The sequence below is a fragment of the Prionailurus viverrinus genome, chromosome B4 (genome assembly GCF_022837055.1).
Source record: "Prionailurus viverrinus isolate Anna chromosome B4, UM_Priviv_1.0, whole genome shotgun sequence".
Lineage (NCBI taxonomy): Eukaryota > Metazoa > Chordata > Mammalia > Carnivora > Felidae > Prionailurus > Prionailurus viverrinus.
Genome location: NC_062567.1, coordinates 19,835,754 through 19,860,784, shown reverse-complemented (window position 1 = coordinate 19,860,784; position 25,031 = coordinate 19,835,754). Strand labels below are relative to the sequence as shown.

Sequence of the window (25,031 nt, the reverse complement as noted above, 5' to 3'; positions counted from 1 at the left end):
TCTTTTAGTGGCAAGAAATAGAAACTTCCTCAAACCACTTCTGGAAAGATGTGGTAATTCTGAAAAAACAATAGAGCATTTCCAAATTCAATGTCAAGAGTGATAGGATACCTGGGTAGCCATAGACACCAGAATTGGGACCTGGGAAGCTACTAAATGCAAAGAGTAACAACAACAACGACCCAAACTTTGGAATTTACTGGAGGATCGAAATGACTTTCATAATTAATTTTGATTATACCTGATTTTCTCATGAGCTGACATCTGTATATAAGGTACAGTCCTCATTATATCTTCTTTCTTCCTTCCTCTCTTATCATAACACTTCCTATTCCTGAGAATGAAACCTAATTGGCCCAGTTCATCATTTTATGCCCACTGAACAGTACCCATTATGCTTAGAGGTCAAACATTCTTCCATTTAATGAAGAGGTAAATTCTGAAAACCTGAGAAAATCTGGTGTATTTTATGCCACTAATTTCCATTCATAAGGTGAAAACCTATTCCCTCAGAATAATGTAACAGTAAAAAATGGACCTGAAAATTCATTGTAAGAGGAATTTCTTGTAGTTAGGTCCATGGTCAGTAGTGACCCGGTAGGTCCTAGAAGAGTGTTTCACTATTTCTAAAATGTAGCAACATAAGTGAGTTCCATGGGTCTTTGCTGATGTCTTGTGCATTGACTAAACCCCTTGGGATCCATTTTTCACTCTATTTGACAGTTTAAACAATTTGAGTTTCTCTGGTAGGTAGGCAAATATACTAATTAGTTACATATTTTTGTTAATTTTTAATACTATTCATTAGAACATCCACAGATGTCTGATATTGTCCTGAAGATACTTTAGGAAGTAGAGATGATGATGTTGATGAGGAGGAGGAGGAGGAGGAGGAGGAGGAGGAGGAGGAGGAAGAGAAGATGATGATGATGATGATGATGATGATGATGATAATGATGATGATGATGATGTGGAGGAGGAGGGGGAGATAGTGTGGTGGCAGTGGTGGCAGCTGATTTATAATGTGCCGGGCACTGTTTTAAGATTTTTTGTGGATTAGTTCATCAACTTTCTGGGGTGGATATTATCACCTCCCTGTTTTAGATGAGGAAACTGAAGCATGAAGTGTTTAAGTAATTAGCAAGGGACGGCATTGGACTACAAACAAGCCATCTGGTTCTAGGGTTTCCTCTCACTTTCTACCATGGTTTTGCAGAAAATTCTTTACTTTCATAATTCATCCTTGGAAATGTAAGAAAGAGCATTCTGTTCCCTTGAAAGGTAAAGAGTATTAAAAGACCTTAATTCAACTTTCATATGCAATTTTGGTTAACATAGTCTTAGCATTTTATACTTGTTCTTTAATTTTCTTCTTCTTTTTCCTAATTGAACATGTCCTATTGGCTTAAGTCTGTTCAGCAGAAGGATAAAGCATCATTGCTTTAATATTTGCAATTGATTTCCATCTTTGATTTGGTTATATTTTTGATACCTATGCATCTCATGACTGATAGAATGTTTTTGGCATTTTTCACTTAGTTGTAAGAGATGTTAAGGGCATTCATAGGTATTTACCAAAGATAAATGAAATATTTGCCTGCAAAAATATTTGTACAGGAATATTCATAAGTGCTATATTCATAATAAATAAACACTGGATTCAATCTAAGTATTCATCAATATATGAATAGGTAACCAAATTGTGGTGTAAATGCAATGGAATACACATAGCCTTGTGGATCAATCTCATAAACATTTCTTATATTGAAGTGAAATTCACATAATACAAAATTCACCGTTGTAAAGCGAACAATTCAATGACATTTAGTATAGAATTAAAGGTCGTGTATGAAACGTACATCTATCACCTCTGTCTAGTTCCAAAACATTTTCATTGCTCCATAAGGAAGCCCATATCCATTAAGCTGTCATTCACTATTCTCCCCTCCCCAAAGTCCCTGAGAAATCCCAGTCTGTCTTCTGTCCCTTTGGACTCACCTATTCTGGATATTTTATAAAAATAGAATGATACAATATATAATGCTTTTCATATGGCTTCTTGCATTTTGTGTAATGTTTTTGAGTTTTGTCCATGGGGAACAGGAATCAATACTTCATTCCTGGCTGTATAGTATTCCCTTGCATGTATATACCACAGCTTGCTTATCCATTCATCCACTGATGGACATTTGGACTGTTTCTACCTTTTTTGGCTATTGTAATTAGTGTTGCTATGAACTTGTGTATGCAAGTGTTTGAGTCCCTGTTTTCAGATCTCTAGGGTATATATCTAGGAGTGGGATTGCTCCATTGTTAGGTGGTAATTCTGTGTTTAACATCTGGGGACCTGCCAAACTGTTTTCCACATTTCCATGGTAACTGTACCATTTTTACATTTGCACCAGCAATGTGTGAAGGTCACAGTTTCTCCGCATCCTCATCAGTGCCTGTTATTTTCCATTTTTGAATTATGCCAGTTAGTGAGTGTGAAGTGGTATCTCATTGTGGTTTTGCTTTGCATTTATTTCCTTAATAACTAGTGAAATTGAGCATCTTTTCGTGTGCTTGTTAACTGTTTGTATATCTTCTCTGGAGAGATGTCTATTTAAGTCCATTGCTCCTTTTTTTTTTTTAATTGGGTTATTTGTCTTTTTGACTTTGAGTTGTAAGTGTTCTTTATATATTCTAGATAGTAGATTGTTATCAGATATATGATTTGCATATATTTTCCCTCATTCCACAGATTGTTTTTTCACTTTCTTGATAATGTCCTTTGATGCACAAAAGTTCCTAATTTTGATGAAATCTAATTTATGTACTTTTTCTTTTGTTGTTCATGCTTTTGCTGTCTAAAACATTTTGATGAGTGAAAGAAACCAAGCACAAAAGAGTACAGACTGTCTGATTTTATTTGTATGGGAGGAAAGATAAATCCAACCCAAATTGTGGTTGCCTGAATTGATTGCAAAGGGGCTAAGGGAAGTTTCTGGCAAGATGGAAATGTTCTTTATCTTGATTGTCATGGTGGTTACATGGATTTATACATTTGTCAAAACTTAGGAAGCTCACACTTAAAATGAGCACATTTTATTACATGTAAATTATACCTCATTAAAGTTGATTTAAAACAAAGAGAACATATATAATAATTTAGTTGGATTTTTTCCCCCAGTGTTTAGCTATTTCAGCCAGTGCAGCTATGAGCGTTCTTATACATGAACTTTTGGGAACACATGTACTTATTTCTAGTGGGTCTGTGTATCCAGGGGTAACACTAATAGGTATGCATACAGGCACATTTAGTAGATACCGCTAACTTGTTTTCAAAGTGATTATACCAACTAATATACTGAACCACAAGGTGTGAGCGTCCCAGTTGTGTCATATCCTCACTAACATTTAATATTTGTCCGTCTTTTTAATTTTAGTCATTTTAGTGGGCGTATAGTGGTATGGAATGTGGGTTCATTTTTATCTTCCTGAAAACTAATGGGGTTGATTACCTTTCGTTTGGCTATCGGGTATCAGTACTTTAAAAAAAATTAATTTGTAGGAGTTCTTTAAATATTCTTGATGAGGAGGGGCGCCTGAGTGGCTCAGTCAGTTAAGCGTCTGACTTCAGCTCAGGTCTCAATCTCATGGTTTGTGGGTTCAAGCCCCACGTCAGACTCTGTGCTGATAGCTCAGAGCCTGGAGCCTGCTTCAGATTCTGTGTCTCCCTCTCTGTCTGCCCCTCCCCCACTCATACCCTGTTTCTCTCTCAAAAATAAATTTAAAAAACATTAAACAATTTTTTAAATATTCTTGATGAGGATTTTATTAGTTGTATCTATAGCAAATATCCAGCTATTAGTTACCTTTCAATTTCTCGTTAGTAATTTTCATAAAGGAAAGTTCCTATTTGTAATATAGTCCAAATTGTCAATCTTCCCTTTTATGGCTAATACGTTGAATCCTATTTAAGCATGGTCACAAAGATATATCTGCAGTTCACCTGTAATTGACTATTTTTGCATGTAGTATGAAGTCAAGATTTTTTCCCCCTATATGGATATACATTTAACCCTGCACTCTTTAGTGAAAAGACCGTACTTTCTTTACTGCTCTGTAAAACCACCTTGATCATAAAGTATCTGTATATGTGTAGGTCTGTTTCTGGACTTTCTTCTTTCCAGGGGTTGGCCTGTGCCTCACTTTTGTGTAGCTTCCAAACTAAGAACGGTTCTATATTTTTAAAAGGTTGTTTAAAAGAAGAAGAATATGTGACAGAGACTATATATGTTCTGCAAGGCCTAAAATATTTACTGCTTGGCTCTTTACACACAAAATTTGTCAACCTTTGTTCTATTCCATCGGTCACTTTCTTTGCAGCAAAACTGCGATCTTAATTTTACTGTCGTTACTATATAATAAATGTTGCTGAATGGTAAAGTCTTTTAATTTTGTTGTTCACGATTGGATTGGCTGTTTTTGTCCATTTGCAATATTATAACACTTTTAAAATCAGTTTGTCAGTTTCTACACCCACAAAAAAATCCTATTGGAATTTTAATTAGCTTTGTATTAATTACAATATTTGATTATTTGAAAACATTTGAAATAATTGAATCTTCTAATCTGTGAATGTAATGTCTTTCCCATGAAGGAGTGTTGAATTTTTTTGCATCTTTTGGAATAAACCTTTTATTTTTTCCCCTTTAATCTCTTAATATAGTGAATTATATTGATTTATTTTTCCAACTGTTAAACATTGCATTACTGGACTAAACCAAGCTTGTTCATAATATATGATACTTTTTACATATTGCCAGGTTTGGTTTTCTGTTGTATTTAGGATTTTTGCATCTCTGTTCAGAGACTGTCTTTACCTAAAGGTGGGCCTTAGTTTCTTTGACATTTGGTGTAACAGTTCGGGTTCTCTGCGAAACAGACGCCACAACAGGAACAGATGGCAAGACAGCGTTAGACGTGCCAGAGATTTCGTGGGAGAAGTGTCTGTGCAGGATTGAGAAGAAGGGGGCGGGAGAGGCAGGGGAAGACTTCAGAGCGCACTGTAGGTCTGACATCTGTGAAAGAAGAGAGGGAAGGGAGGCTCTGGTAGGAAAGGTGCCAGATTGCAGCACAAGGTATGGAGGGCTCTGTGAGGCAACTGGGGAGCTCCCATGCAAACACTGCCCTTGAGAATCCTTGGGCAGGCGTGGGGAAACGTGGCCTCTGTGCGAATGTGGCGGTGGATATTAAAGGGCAGCAGCTAGCGCTGTCACCCAGCTGTGTTCCCCATAGCAGCTTCTCTCGAAGGAAATCTGCACAGCATGCCTGCACGCTTGACGGGGTTGGGCTTTCTCTTTTTCACCCCTGCTCACCCCACACGTTACTTTGGAGGCCCCAACTGAAAGCATGGTGGTGTTTTCCAGGCCTTCTTCCTTGGCTGGCCTCGAATGCCCACTTTTGTTCCCGTGGCCCTTCGAGACTGATGGAAGCTCTGCACAGCCCCTCAGTCTCTCAGCTGTGGCTTTGGAAGCGGAAAGGGCCTCGAGGTGAAAAGCGGTGTAAAACACTGAGACCACCTCGCTGGACTTCCTTCTCTCTGGGATCTTGTCCCTCTGAGTGCTCTTGCCTTGGAGGCTGTCTCTGCCTTCATACAAATGTTACCTGTACTTGGTCGAGCTTTTCTGGTTGTGGCTCATGGGTGGAAGAGTTGATTCTGAAATAAGGCAGTTCACTATTGTCAGATTTGGAAATTTTTGTCTGTTTACGTTTAATACAACTCATAATACATTTATTGTTTAATCACCTACTTTATTTTAAAGTTTCTATTTTACTTTGAATTTCTTATATTTCTTTTCTCTCTTTAAGACTAAATAATATATTGTGATTCTTTTAGTGGTTATCCTAGAAATTATAATATGCAAGTTTATCACAGTCTAATGCTAATTAATATTTTACTCTGTTCTGAAACAATATAAGGGCCTTAGGTCATGCTCTCTCTAGTTATTTCTCTCCCTCCTTACCTGCAGGATACTTTTATGTTGTGTCACAGTTCTCTCGGGATTTTTGTTGGTTTGTTTTTTTCCTGAAAGGTCTTTGCTTTGCTGTCATTTTGGAAAAGATTGTTGCTACAGAATTTTATGTTGATATTTTCTTCCAACATATTGAAGATCATATCCCACTCTCTTTTGGCTTCTATACTTGCTCATAAGAATTCATATTTTGGTTTATTGGTTTTTTGAAGGCAAACTTTTTTCATATCTACTGTTAAGATTTTCTGCATGTCTTTGGTGTTTGGCCATTCTTGGTGAAAATTTATTTTTATTTTCCTTGTTTCCAATTCATTGAGCTTCTTGTATCTGTCATTGGGTATCTGTCATCAGTTCTAGAAAATTTTCAGTCAGTGTTGCCTCACATATTATCTGTATTTCAAGGCTTTCTTCAATTCTTCAGTGCTCTCTTAATTCTTCAATTAAACATGTTAGATGTTTTTATTCTGTCCCCTATGGTTCCTAAATTCTCTACTTTTTCCTCTTTGTTTTTGGTCTTCCCCAGCTGCATTTTGGATATTTTCTTCTAGTATATATCTAATAATTTTGAGTTTTAAATTTTGATTGTTAGAAGTTCTTTAGGGTAATGTACTAAACTGTACATGATCGCTTCTTATAGTTTTCTCTTTATCATTTTTAGGCCTTTTTTTTTTAATAATTTCTTCAAACATGCTAAGCAAAGTTGTTTTATAATCTGGTTCTGGAAATTCCACTATCAAGAGTCTTTCTGGATCTGTTTCTCTTTTCTTTTCTTTTCTTTTTTAAATTTTTTAATGTTTACTCATTTTTTTGAGAGAGAAAAGAGAGAATGAGTGGGGGCGGGGCAGAAAAAGAGAGAGACACAGAATCTGAAGTGGGCCCCAGGCTCTGAGCTGTCAGCACAGCACCTGGGGCTCAAACCCACGAGCAGTGAGATCATGACCTGAGCTGAAGTTGGACGCTTACTGACTGAGCCACCCAGGCGCTCCTCTGTTTCTCTTTCCTTTTTTTTTTTTTTTTTTTTTTTTTCTGGTTCTAGCTCAGGATAGGTTGGGGTTTTTTTGCTTTATGTATTGGACTATTTTCCGTGTGTTGACCTTCAAAAGTTATTACTGGAGATTTTTTGAGATCTAGGGTGAAAAAGTTGTTTTCAAGTAGACTGGTGTTTGCTTTCATACAGAACCAGGCGATTGTATTTTTAGCCTGCAAATCAATGTGAAGTTTGGTCTATAGCCACTTTTTAGAAATTGGTTTCCTTCTCTTTTCCCCCTTCCTTTGCTTAGCACCCAGGTAGCTTTCAGGTTGGTGGAAGCATAATTTTCAGTTAACATTATTCTTAAATGTGGGCTAATCTTCTAATTAATTCATAACTGTCTAGGACTTAGGCTTTTCTTCTGCCTGCTGGGTGAAGAAACTCTTAAAATGGAAGGGGCTCATGTTCAGTAGCCTGCACATGTAGGGTTGACATTAATAGTATTTGGAGATGTTGTCTAGCAGCTAGGCTCACATGTATACGCACTCTGGTTCAAATATAAATTGTGCATTCCCTTGTAGTAGCTCAATTTGCTAGTACATTGATACTTCATTGGAAGATTTGCCGCCCATATGTCATAATAAAATATCTTTATGTCCTATCAACATAGATAAAATCAGATTACGAAGTTATTTGTAGTTTGCTGTTATGAGCAATGTTTCCTAGTATAAAAATGTATAAGCTTACAGATACACACACACACACACACACACACACACACGATAAGTGATTCTTCATGTTGCTATTGATAAGTTAACTTCAGATATTCATTTTATTCATCTCCATTTGACAGGTGGGAAAGGATGGGAAATGAGGGCTCCCAGATCTTCTTGTGGTTAAATAGGACATGGTTGAAACACTGGGGAGCCCCAGAAATCAAAGACAGTGATGGCAAGGATATATATAAATTTTATGATGTGTATTTTTTGAGAAGATTGAAAGAACTTGAACCTTTGGCTTGCAAAAGAGATGCAGAGGGCAAGAAAGTGATAGCTATTTTCAAATGTTTGGAAGCCCATTTTGTATAAGATGAAGTAAATCGATTGTTTCATGCTTCACAGTTAGTTTCCCTAATTCTCTTCTGGAAAATCCCTCCTCATATTTTGGAGACAGCTAATCCGAGTGATTGCTCCTGCTCCATGGTAAACAAGCTGAGATTTTCTGCCTCCTATACCTGATTCTGGGAGGTGGTAGCCGCAGCACAGATCTGATACAGGAAAATGCAGAAATAAGAGGGGCAGTGATATCTCTTATCAAAAATTAATCATGTGTGTGCAAAGTGAAATTTTCCTACATACCCAGACTATTCATTGTATTTATGAAGACAGGGTTTTTATGCATTGCTTTAAGGGCAAAGATTATTTAAGGAAGGAAACTGTCTTTTATTGTTAATTTCCAGTGCCTAGTAAGTACCTGGTAGGAGCTCAAATGTTTGTTGAGTAAACACTGTTCCCAAATGACTCTTCCCAAAGCTGCAGAACTCAGCATGTTCCTGTCTGTACCTCCGCTGTCGAGGAAGAAAGTTATTGTCTCTTGTCTGCCTTCTTATCTTTCACCTTTCTCCCCTTTTTATGCAAAGTGTCAGACTTTTTTTTTTTTTTAATTTAGAGATCTTATTTCATATAACTGCTGAGCATGTGAGCTGGGACAGTAGTAACAAAAATGTGGTAATCCTGGAGTTCAGTAGGAATTTGGGCAACCTCTTTGTAAAATACACTGCTAAGGTGGTCAAGTTAGATGTGAGTTAAAAAAATATATATATATAACTTCACCTTAAAAGTTCCAGGAAACCATTTTCACAATAATGGAATTTGATTGGATTAAAGTAGGCACTGTCAGAAATCCAATTTTTTGGAGCAGGTTTTAAGATTTGAAAGGCCTGAAGGTACTTTGGTGGTCAAGAAAATAAATGCAATTTTAAAAGTTTCTGGAAGCGTTCTAAAACCTTTAAGATATATGACATCCAGGGTCTCAGAAAGCTAACTGGGGATAGGGCTATAAAGGTGAAAAAGTCAAGGAAGGTACGTGTTTGGAGTATTAATGTTCTAGGCTGTCCCCTGGAATAACTTCTCCATGGAAAATGTTGTTGCAGAGGTGATCCTGTAATTAGGTGACATTGAGCTGTCTTTTCCCAGCTGCTGCATGACTTAAGACCTTGATCACAGACATCATCTGGCTGGATAGTCCCGTTTGGTTTTTTTTCCCTGATTGCTCTCCAGCTAGTCTACATTCAAAGTATGTGATTCATAGATATGGCTGATAAGTTAATGGTAATAGTTATGGTCTCTGTTTTCGAAGTTTAACAGATAACTTTTCAGAGTAGAAATATTTGCATACGAATGCTAAATATGTTATATATAGAAATATGTTTCCTGTTGCTTATTCATTCACTTAGCAAACATTTGTTGAGTCACTGCCATGAACAAGTCGCTAATCTGATTGCTGGGAAGGGAGCAATATGGCCTCTAACCTGGCTTTCTTCAGATAGTTGTTCAAATGTCACCTGCTAGAGAGGGTTTGCCTGACCATTTCATGAAGATAGCATTACAGCCCTGCCTTTCATTTTCCCTCTCCTTCCCACTCTGCTTATTATTTTTCCTAACACTGTCACCATCTCTCCTACTACCTGTTTCTTGTGGAACATTTTCTTCCTCCATTAGAATGTAGAACAGGAACTCTGTTTTATTATTTTGGCTTAAAATCCAGAACAGTTCCTGGCCTGTATACGTTCAACAAATGTGTATGTAAGATATGGGCTTTGGCTTCCAGAAACTCCTGCTCTGGTGGACATTGAAGGTGTAATATAATTCTATAAGTGCAACCACAGAGGTATGTACAGTTTTGACAGGACCACAGAACAGAGGGGGAATTGTCTAAGCACCAGGGAAGGGGTCTCAGGCGGGATGTCCTTTGTGCTGTTGACAGATGAATAGGACTTTATCAGGAGGAAGGAAGAACAGTGTTCTGGAACAGATATATCAGAGACACCCGGAAGTTATATTTGCCCAGATTTGGTGGTAGGGCTTGGGGGTGGATTTTATGTCACCAACAATGGTTGATTTGTGGAGGAGTATGCTTAGCTTTTCTGGCATAAATGAGTAGATAGATGGGGGAAGGGGCATTAACTGCGGGATTCTAGAGGGGAAGCATATCTTCCTCTGGGGAAATGGGTTTAGTTTGGGATAAGTTGCATTTCTGATGCCTGTAGAACGTTCAGTACCTAGTTGAAAATTTGGGTGTGGAGCTCATAGAGGAGGGGATTGAAAATAGATTTGGAAGTCATTATTATATATGCTGTAATTAAGTCCTAGGGATAAATGAAACCATGCACAGAGAGCATGAAAACAGAATAAAAGATAGGACCCTGGGGAACACAACATCCAAGAGATGGTCAGAGAACGAAGAATCAGAAAAGGAACTCTGAAAATAAGTTTTAGAAGGTATGAAGACAACCAGGAGGAGTCGACGACTTACTAATTAAGAGGTGGTCATTTTAAGGGGGGAGTGGATAACGTGCCATTTGTCACAGAAAATTCATTAGGCTGATGACTGAAAAGATACTGTTGGACCCAGTCTGACAAGTAGCAAAGTGGTAAGATAGGAGAATAGTTTCAGTACAGTGAGACGACGGGATGTGAGAACCAAATATCAGTGGGTTGGAACGTAAATTAGAGCAGTGAACCTCAGTGAGCATGGGAGTGAGGTGTGTGGGTGCTTTTGCCCCCAACGGCATACTTCTCAGTGTCTGAGAAACCCTGAATTGAAAATAAAGAAATGAGGGTAGGAGTATAGACTATTCTTCAGGAAGCATGGAAAGGAAGGGAAGGAGTAGAAGAGATGATAGCTATGTGGAAAGACAGGGAGAAGATTTATTGTTATTTTACATTTGGGAAGCTTTGGTAGGTCTCTGAGAACATGTATTTCCGTCCAGCGGGGAGAAGAACAGAGACTGACTGAAGTTTTACCCACGAGAGGAGACCTTGAGGGAAACAAGGTTCTAAGGAAGGCCAGTAACTAAGTCCTTACTTGAGGTGGAGCAAAAGGAAGTGTGGATGTGGGCAAAGATTAAAAAATGAGGATACGGCCATCGAGGTAGGGTGCCGTAAGAGGCAAAGTTATCCAACTAATGTGAGGAAATCAAGATGGAATAGCCAGTTTAAGAAGATTTTTTGGAGGTTTGAAACCACAACCTTGCAGGTTCAGTGAGCAGTACCAAGAACTTCACTGAACTTGGAAACTGTAAATCATTGGGCTATAGGTTATGCTGAAATAGCAGGCCAAGAATAGGAGCAGAGTGGGCATCTGGACAGAATTCTCCATAGTTGGAGATTGGCAAATGGAATGCTTTGGAAGGTCAAGGAGAAAAGGAAGTGGAGGTTGCTGTTGGATTTTGTTGATCCATGAGTGTTTTTAGCAAGAAAGAGAGTGATTTCTGGGGGAGCCTGGTAAGTCCTCCTTTTTAAGATGGAAGGGCTTGATGACAATGTGAGGGGCAAATTTCATTGGTCAAGGGGTCCAGCGATGGTAAAATGGAAAGATACACAGAGGGAAAGATAGCTGCTTGTGGTTAGAACACTGTAACACATTTTTCTGGGTTTGCAGAGAAATTAAAATCCAGCACAACAGGAATGGCAGGGCTGTGAATCTACACGCGAGACATACTTTGTGAAATTCCTGAAACTTCAGAGAGAGAGGAAAAATGATGCTTCATAAACTTCAGATACTCCAGAAGGCAGATCCCAGAACTGTTGTGTTCATTGTAGGATAATCAGCACCTGGCACATTTATGAGCTCAGTAAATATTTGTTGAATGAATAACACTCTTCCAGAGTCTTTCTTGTCTAAATAGATTGTCATGCCAGAAAATTTTGATTCATGTCTGACACCTAGTGGTATTTTACTCAAACTGCTACTAAGTGGCAGCATTTTCCTTTTATTTGAGGGAGATTCTGCGGCAGGTCATCTGCAGTGTAAGAGCTTTGTTCCTGAAACATATCTCTGACTTGGTTTGGGGCAGTTTTACTATTGACATCTTCTAGGGCTATAATTTGAATAAGTCAGTAGTGAATAGTTATTGGTCATCTGTCATATGCCAAGCACTGTTCTGTATGCTGGACTTTTTCATGGAGGGTATGTTTTCTCACACGGATGACCTCACTGAATTAGAATACGTAGGCAGAGCATTCATTGGGAACGGTTAACTTGATTGGGAACTTAGAGTTCTGTGGTGTTTTACACGTGAAACCTTTCTAAATTTATTTCATAGCTTTTGGTGCTGTCATTTCTATGTCATGCCATACTGCTTTTCATTAATGTTAAGTAGGCATTTGGGACAATGAATGTAGAAGGCAAGGTTGTGTTTGTTGTCCGTTTATATTATCCACACCTTGGAGAGTATTACATAGTTTGGAGAACTATGGGAGGGTTTTGTTATCTTTCCTTAAGAAAAAGTAGAGTTCCTATTTGTTGGTGATGTATGCTGAAGTATTTAAAGTATTTCTTGATGAATTGGCATGATATCTGGGATTTGCTTTAAAATACTTTAGGGGAAAAAAAGTAAGCAGGAGTGAAACAAGACTGGCAGGGGTTTTGCAGCTATTTAAGTCATGTTCATGGGGGTTTATTCTGTTTTGTCTATGCTGGACATTTTCTGCAATGAAAAGTAAACAAAAATAATCAGATGGGTGTGGGTTGAAAGAAAGTTTATCATGATTAAGTAGAATATGGTCTGCTTTTTCATATTTAACAGATTTTATTTCATTATGTTTCACCTGATACTACTTGAAGATGAGGTTGAGTAGAGAATACGTGTTTGCTTATAATAGATATAATTTGACTGAGCCCCAGCAGGCAACATTTTACAATGTCCAGAGGTTATTGGAATTTGAGGTTTGAAGCTCATAATTGTTGGAGCTGCAGATTGGAGGCTTGAGAGATACAGTTTTAAAGTACTAGCCATCACTCTGGAAATGAGAGCACCTTTAGTAGAAATTTGGGAATACCTAGATTTAATAAAATGGCATATATTTATTTTTTTTTAATTAGTGCTTCTGCCATAACCAAAGGAAATGGAGCACCCAATAACCTGCCATATCAGTCTTCTTAAATTGGCTGCTGCTTCATAATGATATATATGGATTTTTGCTTGTTAGACAATGTGTCTCTGTTAGGCTCTTAGGGTAATCTTGTATGCCATCAGCAAACCAGACCCCCAAAATAAAGATTAGAAGCCTGTGTTTAGCAATTAAAAATGGTTACGAAATATTTCAGGCAAACAGAAAATATAGGGGAGAAAATGTGGCTTCCAAATGCTTGCCACCTGTATTTGTCGTATTACCGTCTCACATCCTTCCCCCCAGTTCCAGCTCCCCCTTCCCTAATCGCCCCCCCCAAGATATAAATGATTATAAGTATGGTGAAGGTGTTTTATATTACTCCTTCCCTATTCTCTTCCCTCAGAGGTAATCACTAGCCTGAATTTGGTGTTTATTTCCCCCCGTTTGTTTTCTGCCTTAAAGTAGATTCATAATTCCTAACTTTTGCTCACTAAATTCTTCTGCATAACCTTTTTTTTCTCCCCTGTGGCAGTTTGTTACCCATCCAAAAGAAGCTGAGCTCATTTTTCATTATTTAGATTTAACTCCGGTATCTATTTCAATCTACATTGTGGTTTCAGTTATTTTTGGTCCGAGAACTAAATATCAATTTCAATAAGCTATTTAATTGATTTTCTTTAAATAATTAATGCCTGGAGCTTTAATGTTCCATTATGTGAAAGTATCTCCACCTTTGTGGGAGTATACTTCTTCCAAGGCTTGTATAACTTTCCTATGAAGCACAGTTTAAGTTCAACGGTTTTCTCTTGTGTAGAGATTTTTTTTTTACAATAAAGAAATAAATTAAAAGAATACTTAAAAAAATTAACTCTCATTATAAATGAGAAGATTGGTTCCACTTTTAAAAAAATTGTTCAGCAGCAACCTTGAGAACTCAGAGAGAAGGAAGAATTTGAAAAGCTTAATCTCAGTGGTAGCCATTATTTTCTATTGCTTTGTTTTTGTTTAAAACATGGATGGTATTTCTTTGTGTAAAGTATAGGGGCGCCTGGGTGGCTCAGTCGGTTAAGCGTCCAACTTTGACTCAGGCCATGATCTCACGGTCCGTAAGTTCAAGCCCCGCATCAGGCTCTGTGCTGACAGCTCAGAACCTGGAGCCTGCTTTGGATTCTGTGTCTCCCTCTCTCTCTGCTCTTCTCCGGCTCATGCTCCGTCTCTCTGTGTCTCAAAAATAAATAACAACTTTTTTTTTTAAAAAAAGTATATATTTTTTTTCACTCTGTTAAGAAATATTTTTCTCTTGTCTCCAGAACTACAGGATTCCCTGACTTCTACCTGTTACTCTGTGGATATTCATTACAGGGTCCTTTTTGCAAGTGGCATACTTCAAAACTGTCACTTCTTAAAATAATCTATTTGCTTTAATCTGTTTGCTTCTATTCTAAGTTTAGATTTTGAAATAATTTACATGTTGCAAGTGATTTTGATTTTAGCATTCTCTAAAGAAGAAAGTTATTATAGGTTTAAATAATCTTTCTTTTTTTAATGTTTATTTCTGAGAGAGAGAGAGAGAGAGAGAGAGAGAGAGAGAGAGGGAGTACATGAGTGGAGAAAGGACAGAGAGAGAGGGAGAGAGAGAATCTGAAGCAGGCAAGGCTCTGTCAGCACAGAGACCGATATGGGGCTCAATCTCACGAACCATGAGATCGTGAGACGCTAACCGACTGAGCCACCCAGGCGCCCCTAAATAATCTTTCTTAACCGACAAAGCCCACTGGCCTAGAGATGTAGCACACTGGTTTCAACACCAGTCTTTTTTGAAAATAGGTGTGTAGTTCATGTCAGTTACTGGAGACTTTTTAGTGCAATCCCTTAATTTTTTTCGACCTTCTTTTCGTTAGCGTTCTGTAGTGTTTGGTTTATATTCCTCAACTTTCCCATAATCTGGCAGTTACATTTGTAGAGATACTCTTTCAACCAGGATTTAATTAAGTACTTTCAGAGTGACAGGCCGCCTGGCTCATTTATCCCTGATCTGTATGTAAACCTTCTGGACGTTTATTATCAGTCTAGCAGAGTAATAACATTTATTAAATACCTACTTGTATTAGACATTATATAAGCATTTTAATGGATTATCTCTTTTAATCCTCATAACAGGCTTGTCAGGTGGGGATATGTTACCATCATCCTCATTGTTCAGATGAGTTAACTGGATCAAAAATAAATCATTTGTCTCAAATCACAGGGAGGTGAGGTTGCCAGATAAAATAGAGGATGCCCAATTAAATTGAATTTCTGAGAGACAACTAACTCTTGTATAATTTGATACCCCTCTCCCTGGAAAATAAATGGCAGAGCTAGGATTTTAAACCACATAATCTGCCTAAAAGGTCCAAGCTGTTAGCTACTGCCATATACGGGCTATGGAGAATAAAAATCACATCTACCTGGATATTCATCCAGTATTTGGAAAGCAATCACTACCTACACTTACTTTCTTCTTTCTTTCTTTCTTTCTTTCTTTCTTTCTTTCTTTCTTTCTCTTCCTTCCTTCCTTCCTTCCTTCCTTCCTTCCTTCCTTCCTTTTTACTCATTTTTCAGTATTTAGTATAATGTAAAAATATGTGCTTTTTCCCCCTGATTTCAAAGTCTAATATTCAAGTAAATTCATATATGTGTTTATATCTTCTTGTTTAAGTCTTTATTAACTGTATATTAAATAACATAGTCATTGTCATTTAGCCATTTAGATTATTCAAATTCTTGTCTTTTTACTTCCTTTTCTCAGATACAGAAAGATTTAATTACATGTGTGTGCTAAAAAGATACATTTTCTTTTCTTTTTTGATAAGATCAAGGAAATGACACTTGAATAAGGTATTTAACGTGGGGCGCCTGGGTGGTTCAGTCGGTTGAGCGTCCGACTTCAGCTCAGGTCATGATCTCACAGTTTGTGAGTTCGAGCCCCGTGTCGGGCTCTGTGCTGATAGCTCAGAGCCTGGAGCCTGCTTCGGATTCTGTGCCTCCCTCTCTCTCTGCCCCTCCACCGCTTACACTCTGTCTCTCAAAAATAAAGATAAAAAAACCTTTTTTAAAAAGGTATTTAACAGTTCTTTGAAGCATGTCCTATGTGTTCTTTAAAAAAAATGAGAAAGTATAAAACACAGATGTAGAATTAAAAGAGGCTTTTCACTAAGAATTGCCAGGGAAGCTATCTGGCCCTGCCAGATGATAATACAGAGAAGTAAGAAATCATTTTTCCTTATGAATTACCACAACTCAGGATCAGACTTTTAGTTTTGCACATCTGGAAATTGACTTAAAAAACTAAAGACACAGAGTGCCTGGCTGGCTCAGTCAGTAGAGCACGTGACTCTTGGTCTCAGGGTTGTGAGTTCAAGCTGCACGTTGGGCATGGAGGCTACTTAAACACAAAAACACAAACAAACAAAAAATGAAAAACAAAACAAAAAACCCAGGGACACAAAAGATTGAATAAACACACATTTTAAATCTGGTATTTTTCATTTCCAGTTTCAGTAGGATATATTAAAGAGAAGATGGTTTTCAAAATTATTTTTTCTTTTAAAAAATTCTTTAAAATTTTTAATTGAAGTATAGCTGACAGAATATATTAGTTTCAGGTGTACAATATAATGATTTGACGTTTATATATATTACGGAATGCTTGCTATGTAAGTGTGGTTACCATCTGTCACCACACAAAGTTATTACAATATTATTGACTATATTATCTATGCTGTACTTTTCATCCCATGACTTACTTATTTTATAATTGGAGGTTTCTACCTCTTAATCCTCTTCACCTATTTCACCTACCCACCAACCTCCCTCCCTTCTGGCAACCACCAGTTTATTCTCTGAATTTGAGTGTGTTTTGGTTTTTTGTTGTTTTTTTTTTTTTTTTCAGATTCCACATAGAAATGAAACCATATGGTATTTGTCGTTCTCTGTCCATCTTATAAAAAGAAGACACTCTTAAAATTAATGAGCCAAGTGTTTAATTCAAGACTTAGAGTCAAGGAACATGGAATTTGAAAAGAAGTATGTTTTGTAGTGAAACCTGTCTGTAATTAAGGGATATCAATTTTCTGTTGTCCAGAAGGAATCGGATAATATCTAGGTAGCAATAGTAAGTCGGATTTTAGAGAAAATTCAGAAAGGAAAGTGACAACAAGAATCAAAAGTGTAATTCTCAGCAGATGTAATAGTTTCTGCTATAATATTGGCCCCTATTTTATTCAGTCTTTTCCACCTTCATATGTTTTCAGGCACAGTGTATTGAAAGATTTGTCAATGACAGAGTGTCTCTGGATTTGTAATGACAATCACTGCAAAGTTAATATTTCTTTTTTTTTTTTTTCAATGTTTATTTATTTTTGGGACAGAGAGAGACAAAGCATGAACAGGGGAGGGGCAGAGAGAGAGGGAGACACAGAAGCGGAAACAGGCTCCAGGCTCTGAGCCATCAGCCCCGAGCCTGACGCGGGGCTCGAACTCACGGACCGCGAGATCGTGACCTGGCTGAAATCTGATGCTAAACCGACTGCGCCACCCAGGCGCCCCAATATTTCTTTTATAGAAATTAAAACAAAATTATTTTGGACTACATCTGTTCTGTATATGTGAAATTTTCTATCGGGTTTACTACATTGCTATCCAGCTAACTTTTAATTTTTTAATAGAAATTATTAATGTCATTTACATTTTGTATTTTTAAATATAAGTAGGGTATAATCACCTTTCGGACATAGTGGACCAGAAAACATTAATGAGAAAAGTGTTTCTTCTCTTTTATTGTACAAATCTTTCCATGAAAGCAATGACTTGATTCAGTAAAACTTCGTTAAACCCTCAAATCTCTAGCTAAGAAAAAGTAGATGGTTTTCTTTCAATGCCAGCTCCTGTAAATGTTGAGTTGGCTACAGAGAGACCTAGACTGATTACTGACTTGATTGAAATTAAGTAATTGCATTTTAAGTGAGTGATACTGAAAAGAAACTTTTTTTCTATTCAAAGTCTTTATAAGCGGACTATCTACTTGTATTCAGTAAAGCTTGACAAAAGAATAAATAGTTCAATTATTTTTGAAGCAGCAGGGAACACCATGTTTGGATTCAGACCTGAGTTCAAATCCCTACTCTGCCTCTTTATAAGGTACTTAGTCTGTTTCCTCTCAGGTACAACGACAATATTAGGATCATAATGCCCATCCCGATGGCTTGTTATGAGAATCAAACTAAATAATAAATTTATTTATTCATTGAATTACTATTTATTGAATACCAGTTCTGCACTAGGCATTGTTGTAGGTACTGTGGATATCAGAGAACATGATAAAAATCCCTGCTCTTCATTTTAGTGGGAGGGACAAAGAGCCAAAAGGCAAGCAAATAAAAATGTAATTTTAAGTAGTGAGTGATAAGTTCTGTGAAGAAAAATAAAGCCTGACATCCACGGGAAGTTTCCCCCGGCTTTTTATTATAATTTTCAACACACAGCAAAAACCTTGTCCATCTTGGTTCAGCAACTAACATGTTGCTATATTTGCTTCACTTACCTCCTATCCACATGTGTATCTGGGGGGTGTGGGTATCTTGGTTTATTTTTTCTCCCAACCCATTTGAAAATTAAGTTGCAGATATAATTATAGAGATATAATCATATAATCCTAACAATTAGTCCATAACTACTTTAACAGATATCTCTTAAGAATTAGGACATTCTTCTTTATAGTAGGGATTGAACCAACACTAGCTCTTTTTTTCCTCCAAAGCCTCATGGAGAAAGCAGTCATCAGAAATGACAAAAGGGTTTATAATATTTTCATGTCATCTGAACATAGAAGGCTGTATAAAGTTTCTTTGGGAAGATATATGATATACAGTATATTTATAATTTTTTTTTTTTAATTTTTTTTTTCAACGTTTATTTATTTTTGGGACAGAGAGAGAGACAGAGCATGAACGGGGGAGGGGCAGAGAGAGAGGGAGACACAGAATCAGAAACAGGCTCCAGGCTCTGAGCCATCAGCCCAGAGCCCGACGCGGGGCTCGAACTCACGGGCCGCGAGATCGTGACCTGGCTGAAGTCGGACGCTTAACCGACTGCGCCACGCAGGCGCCCCTATTTATAATTTTTTAAATTAGATAGTAGATTACTTTTCATGTTTTTAATTCTTAAAGACATAAAAATATGTCACTAGTTTTCATTTAAGCTCTTTGAAGAGTGGAAATGTACATTGACTGAGGAATTACTCCATTTAGCCTTTGTGGAAACTCTTTAAGAATGTAAAAATATAGAATAATTATCTCTATTATAGAAGAAAAAGTTAATAGTTTGTTTAAGTAGAAGTGTTTACTTAATTGCAATTAGATTATCAAGTGGCAAAGCAAGGATTTGGATCCTTATCTATTGGCTTCTAAAAACAAGCAATTTCCACTATACCCTGTTGCATTATAAGTGATTGACTTAGCCATTCACGACTTCAGAGGAATTCCTAAATATGTAAAGGAATCTACTGAGATATATTCCTTTATTAAGAATTTTTTGAGCCACCTTTGTGATACACCATGATGAAAATTTAGTTTTATATGGCAAGAAATGTAAACTTTTAATATTTGACACTCATCTTTTGCCTAGCATTGCAATTTAACATACATTACTATATTACTCCATGCATATATATGTGCTTCATTTTCTCAGTCAAGTTCTTTAAGAGTCAGGGCTGTGTCTTCTACTTCAGTGATTCCCAAGCATGAGTGTACATCACAATCATCTCAAGAGTTTCTGATTCAGTAGGTCTCGAGTGGAGTCCCCAAATTTGCATTTGTAACGCATTCCCTGGTTATATCAATGCTGCTGGTCTGGGGACCACACTTTGAGAACCGCTGTCTACCTCTTCGCCTTACCTCCCACCACAGTCCTTGCCTTGGTGCTTATCACTTAGCTTAAATGCCCTCTCATCTGGGAATCTTCCCTTGATTTCTATTTTATTGAAACTGTAAGTTGTTCTCAAATGTTAGTGTGTACAAGAATCGCCTGGAAAACTCGTTGACAAGACAGATTTCTGATTGGACCCTGAAACATGGATTTTTAGCAAGCACTTTCAGTGTTAATGCAGGTGATCCATCGATAGATTGTGAAATATTGACTTACGGAGTTGACCATGCGCTTGTCATTGCTATGATTGTATATTTTATTTATTACTGTTTTCTATACTACAGTATCATTTTGTTTGTATGTCTGTCTCCCACCAGAGCCCCTGAAGGGAAAGGACTGAGTCTTAGTAATCATTATAACTTAATGCTTAACACAATGCAGTGTTAAAGAGCAGTAGAGTGCGTACTGCCTGTGAAATCTAGCTATGTGACCTGGGAGGATTTAATCTATCCTAGCCTCAGTTTCCTCTTTTATGCAGTAGTGGTAGCAACACTTAAGTGCTGTAGAAATTAGTTCTCAGGGCATGTATAGTCTTTAGTGTAGCAATTTACATACAGAATGTCCCTACTAAATGGAAACCATTACTATTGTGATGGTGGTTGTGTTCTAGAAGAAGCAAAATAAATGTTTGAATTAATGAAAACTCCTAAATTATGATTTGAGCATCCATATTCAGGATATGTGTTTCACGCTTCATTGCCTAAAATACCATTTTCTCTTTTGGCATTTTAATAAAATATCGTGAGATAAAATCATGCCTTGGGCTTTTTTTCTCCTGCAGGAAAACCAAGAAACCGCTTGGAACCAATGGACACCATATTTGTTAAACAGGTTAAAGAAGGGGGACCTGCTTTTGAAGCTGGATTATGCACAGGTGCTAATATTTTTCTTTAAACAATACCTTGTAATTTCTTTTTTACTTCATTTCTTCCTTCTTCCATATTTCATTTTCCACATTTTTATCTCTGGTATGTTTTTTCCTATGTCTCTGCATCAGTTATTACTGTTTTTGAAACCTACTTAGCTGTGTGTTTCTTGATACCCAAACTGATGGGTTTGGACAGAAATAACTTAATATAAATTAGAAATTAGGAGCACTTTTGGTTACCACTTAGAGAATGGACTCTTGGGGGCCCTTTTAAAAGCACCTGTTTTGCATACATTTAATTTTGATGAGGATTACAAAAAAGCCAAATGATAAAGATGTTTATTGGCATAATTGAAATAATCTTGGAGATCCAAGATTTGGAAGTACCTTATCTGCCAGAAGTGAATTAACTAATTTGTACTGCAAAGAATAACCTAAGTCTGCAGTGGAAGGCAAGTCCTGCTTCATCCGTAGGTATCCGTGGATGCGGTCTGGTAACTGTTCTAAAATACTCTTGTGATCTGTGATTTCAACAAGTCTTTTTTTTTTTTTTTTTAATTTTTTTTAATGTTTATTTTTGAGAGAGAGAGAGACAGTGCTTGAGCAGGGGAGGGGCAGAGAGAGAGGGAGACATAGAATCTGAAGCAGGCTCTGGACTCTGAGCTGTCAGCACAGAGCGTGACATGGGGCTTGAACCCACGAACCATGAGATCATGACCTGAGCTGAAGCCGGACACTCAACCAACTGAGCCACCCAGGTGCCCCTCTGTGATTTTAGTAAAAACTAAGAGATTTAGTTTAGGTTAATGCACACACTAAAATAGTTACTCTTTTTGTTTTCAATATGAAATAATTTAAATGGAAATTAGTAAAAAACTATGTTTTACTGCCTTTTGAATAAAGTGTAGTCTTTTCAGCTATCAATAGTACAATCAGCGGATGTTGCCACTAAGATTTATTAGCATGCACTATTTATTGATTATCTCTTCTGTCATAGTTAAAGTAAGCCTAATCCTAATCTCATTAATGTGTATAACATGTATATCAGTGTACATGTGGGATTCCATTACCCGGAATGTATCTCCTATCTTATCCTAAGCCTCGCAAAGGCAGGAAGATATGGAGATGCTGTGAGAAGCACACAGAAAGTACTTTTTTTTTTCTATTTCCCATGTCTTTTCTCTCTCAGTCTTTTCCTTTCTGCTCCCCTGAATTCTTACTAGTAATCCAAATGTCCTTTTCTTTATTAAAATGAAGAACAAGTTAATAAACAGAAAGCCAAAACCATGTGCACACCCATATTCAAGTTCCGTAATATAGCACTAATAAAAAAAACTAAATGTGTTGGAGGATACTACAAGGAAATGAGACTGAAAGTAGAGGATAGCAAGGTAATAAAAACCATCAACTGTCTAAGCGCACTGAACGATGCTTCTCTATCAGAGATGACAGGGTAAACAGAGAAAAAGCTAGGAGTTCTGCAACTCAGAAAACAAGTGATAGGGTTATAAATAGTATAGCTAGAGCCACTTGGTGACTATACCTCTTGGCATTTCTAAGCTCATCATTGCCTGGGGCTCTTAAGACCTAGCTCTATTTCATCAGAAGTTGTATGTATTAGGGGCGCCTGGGTGGCGCAGTCGGTTAAGCGTCCGACTTCAGCCAGGTCACGATCTCGCGGCCCGTGAGTTCGAGCCCCGCGTCGGGCTCTGGGCTGATGGCTCAGAGCCTGGAGCCTGTTTCCGATTCTGTGTCTCCCTCTCTCTCTGCCCCTCCCCCGTTCATGCTCTGTCTCTCTCTGTCCCCAAAATAAATAAACGCTGAAAAAAAAAAATTACAAAAAAAAAAGAAGTTGTATGTATTAAAATTTAGATTCATTTTTGTGAAAGATACTTTAAAAGATAATGAACAAGAATATTTTAAAAATAAGTACATTAAGAAATATTTCAAAAGTTGGGGCACCTGGGTGGCTCAGACGGTTAAGTATCCGACTTCGGCTCAGGTCATGATCTCATGGTTCATGAGTTCAAGCCCCGTGTCGGGCTGTGTGCTGACAGCTCAGAACCTGGAGCCTGCTTCAAATACTGTGTCTCCCTCTTTCTCTGCCTGTCTCCCAATCACTCTCTGTCTCTCAAAAGTGAGTAAACATTAAAAAAAATATTTCAAAAGTATTCAGAAATGACTTTTTAAGGAATTCCCCGTGTGTGTGTGTGTGTTTTTTTTCATTCCTCTTTGTAGGTGATCGAATTATAAAAGTCAATGGAGAAAGTGTTATTGGAAAGACCTATTCCCAAGTAATTGCTTTAATTCAGAACAGGTAAGATTCCTGAAATATGATTAATTTTGGCCAAAGATGGGTGTTTATAAATCAGCGGAGCAAGTGCACTTAATACATTAATGTCTATACCCTACAATGGGATGTGGAGAAGCAGGACTTTTCCTTAAAGTGGATAACACATTTGAGAATTGCCAAGGTTGAACTACCTGATGGTGGCTTAACTTGGTGGCTTTGCTTTAGCAAATCTATCAGATTTGTGATTAAAGTCCTTTAGAATCTGAAAGGAACAGAGTTTAGATTTAAATGAAATGACAATTAAATTTATAATTTGTTTATAACAAAAATGTACATGAAAGCGAATGTAATTTATTTTAAAACCTCTTCCTTAGATATCTTTATATACCTTATTGAATCACATTCTTAGCTCCAGTTTATTCATTTGTTTTAATAAAGACAGCAAGAAATTCTCTTTGAATCCATCTCTCACCTACGTTCTACAGAATGAGAGACTTTTGAATTCTAAAGGCAAATAAATATGTGTAGAGAGACTGTGAGATCTCAAAGATAACTTAGTCCTACTCTCTTCCTGTCTACCACACACCGAGAAAATTTTTCTTAATTATAAATAAATAAATTGAAAGCCAAAGTGGTTACCAAATTGAATTCCTGTCAGATGCTACTGGTCATGACTGGGGTCCCCTTGTCCAGATCATCCCTATTATAATTAAATTGAAGTTCACTATTTTCTGAAGACTTTTATCAAAGTCCTCCAACCATGTCTAAAGCATTTCATGATATAATCTAAGTTATTTACACTAATGCCCTAATGCATTGTCATTTTTGCAGTTAGATGATGTGATTGGGATTTATTGCTCTCCAAGTATTCTTCTTACTGTTTTACTATTTAATGAAATTCTTAGAGAAAGCAAATCTTAAATCTTGCATCTGATGTTAGATTCTACGTGTTCCTGACAGTGATCCCTATTTGATCTCAAGTATCGGAGAGAACAGGGGACTGGTGAAAAATTTAAAGCCACTTCAGAGGCAGTGGGGAGGTCACCCAAATTTTTATTCCTTTGAAATAATTTAGATCATTATACATACACCAATGTATCTTATCAATTTGTAATTTAAGAATTTTTCGTGTATTTGCTAACATCTCTTCTTTAAAAATAGTATTTTTCCAAGTAACCACGACTTAATCTCTGTTACTCAAAATCCACATTAAGTTTTTTTTTTGTTTTTTTGTTTCTGGTGTAGTTCGTCTCTCAGAATAATAACACTTTGGAATGACAGTCTTGATTTTTCAGCTGATAAAGCAATTTGAAAAATAGAGGAAAACTGTTTTTTTGATTATCTTATTTTCTTTTAAGAAATTGTGTTCCTTTTGTCTGCAGTTGGTAGCAAATGGATAATGCAGCACAAAGCCATTGAGATTCTGCAGTGTATTAATGTAAAAATGTATCCTTGCAGAAGAATTTATCTAAGCATCAGTATGTATTTTCTACCAGCTCTAAATACTGAAATACAAGTACCTACATATTTTATCAATAAAATTTATTTGAACCTGTGGCTCTTACAGTTTACTATTCTCAGCATTTATGAACCTCATAATAAGTTCAAATCGAACGAAAAGTGACACCAGTAAATTATTAGGTTTCGTTTTCTTTTTTTTGTTGTTGATTGTTTCTTAATCTCTTGATTTTATTGGGGGAAGGAAAAAATCTGTCTGATATTGTTAGGTTAGATACTGAATCACTTGATGGAGATAGCCCACCATCCTTGCCTTTTCTAAATGTAATTCCAGGTCACA

At 37.0% G+C, this 25,031-nt stretch overlaps 1 protein-coding gene across 1 annotated transcript in view; it reads left to right on the top strand.

Moving 5' to 3' along the window:
• The window catches only part of ARHGAP21 (Rho GTPase activating protein 21), a 137,887-nt gene that overhangs the window by 64,325 nt on the left and 48,531 nt on the right, over positions 1–25,031 (top strand). The window contains 2 exon segments of the mRNA XM_047866336.1: positions 20,854–20,946; positions 23,179–23,257. Coding sequence (XP_047722292.1) covers positions 20,854–20,946; positions 23,179–23,257 — 172 coding nt within the window.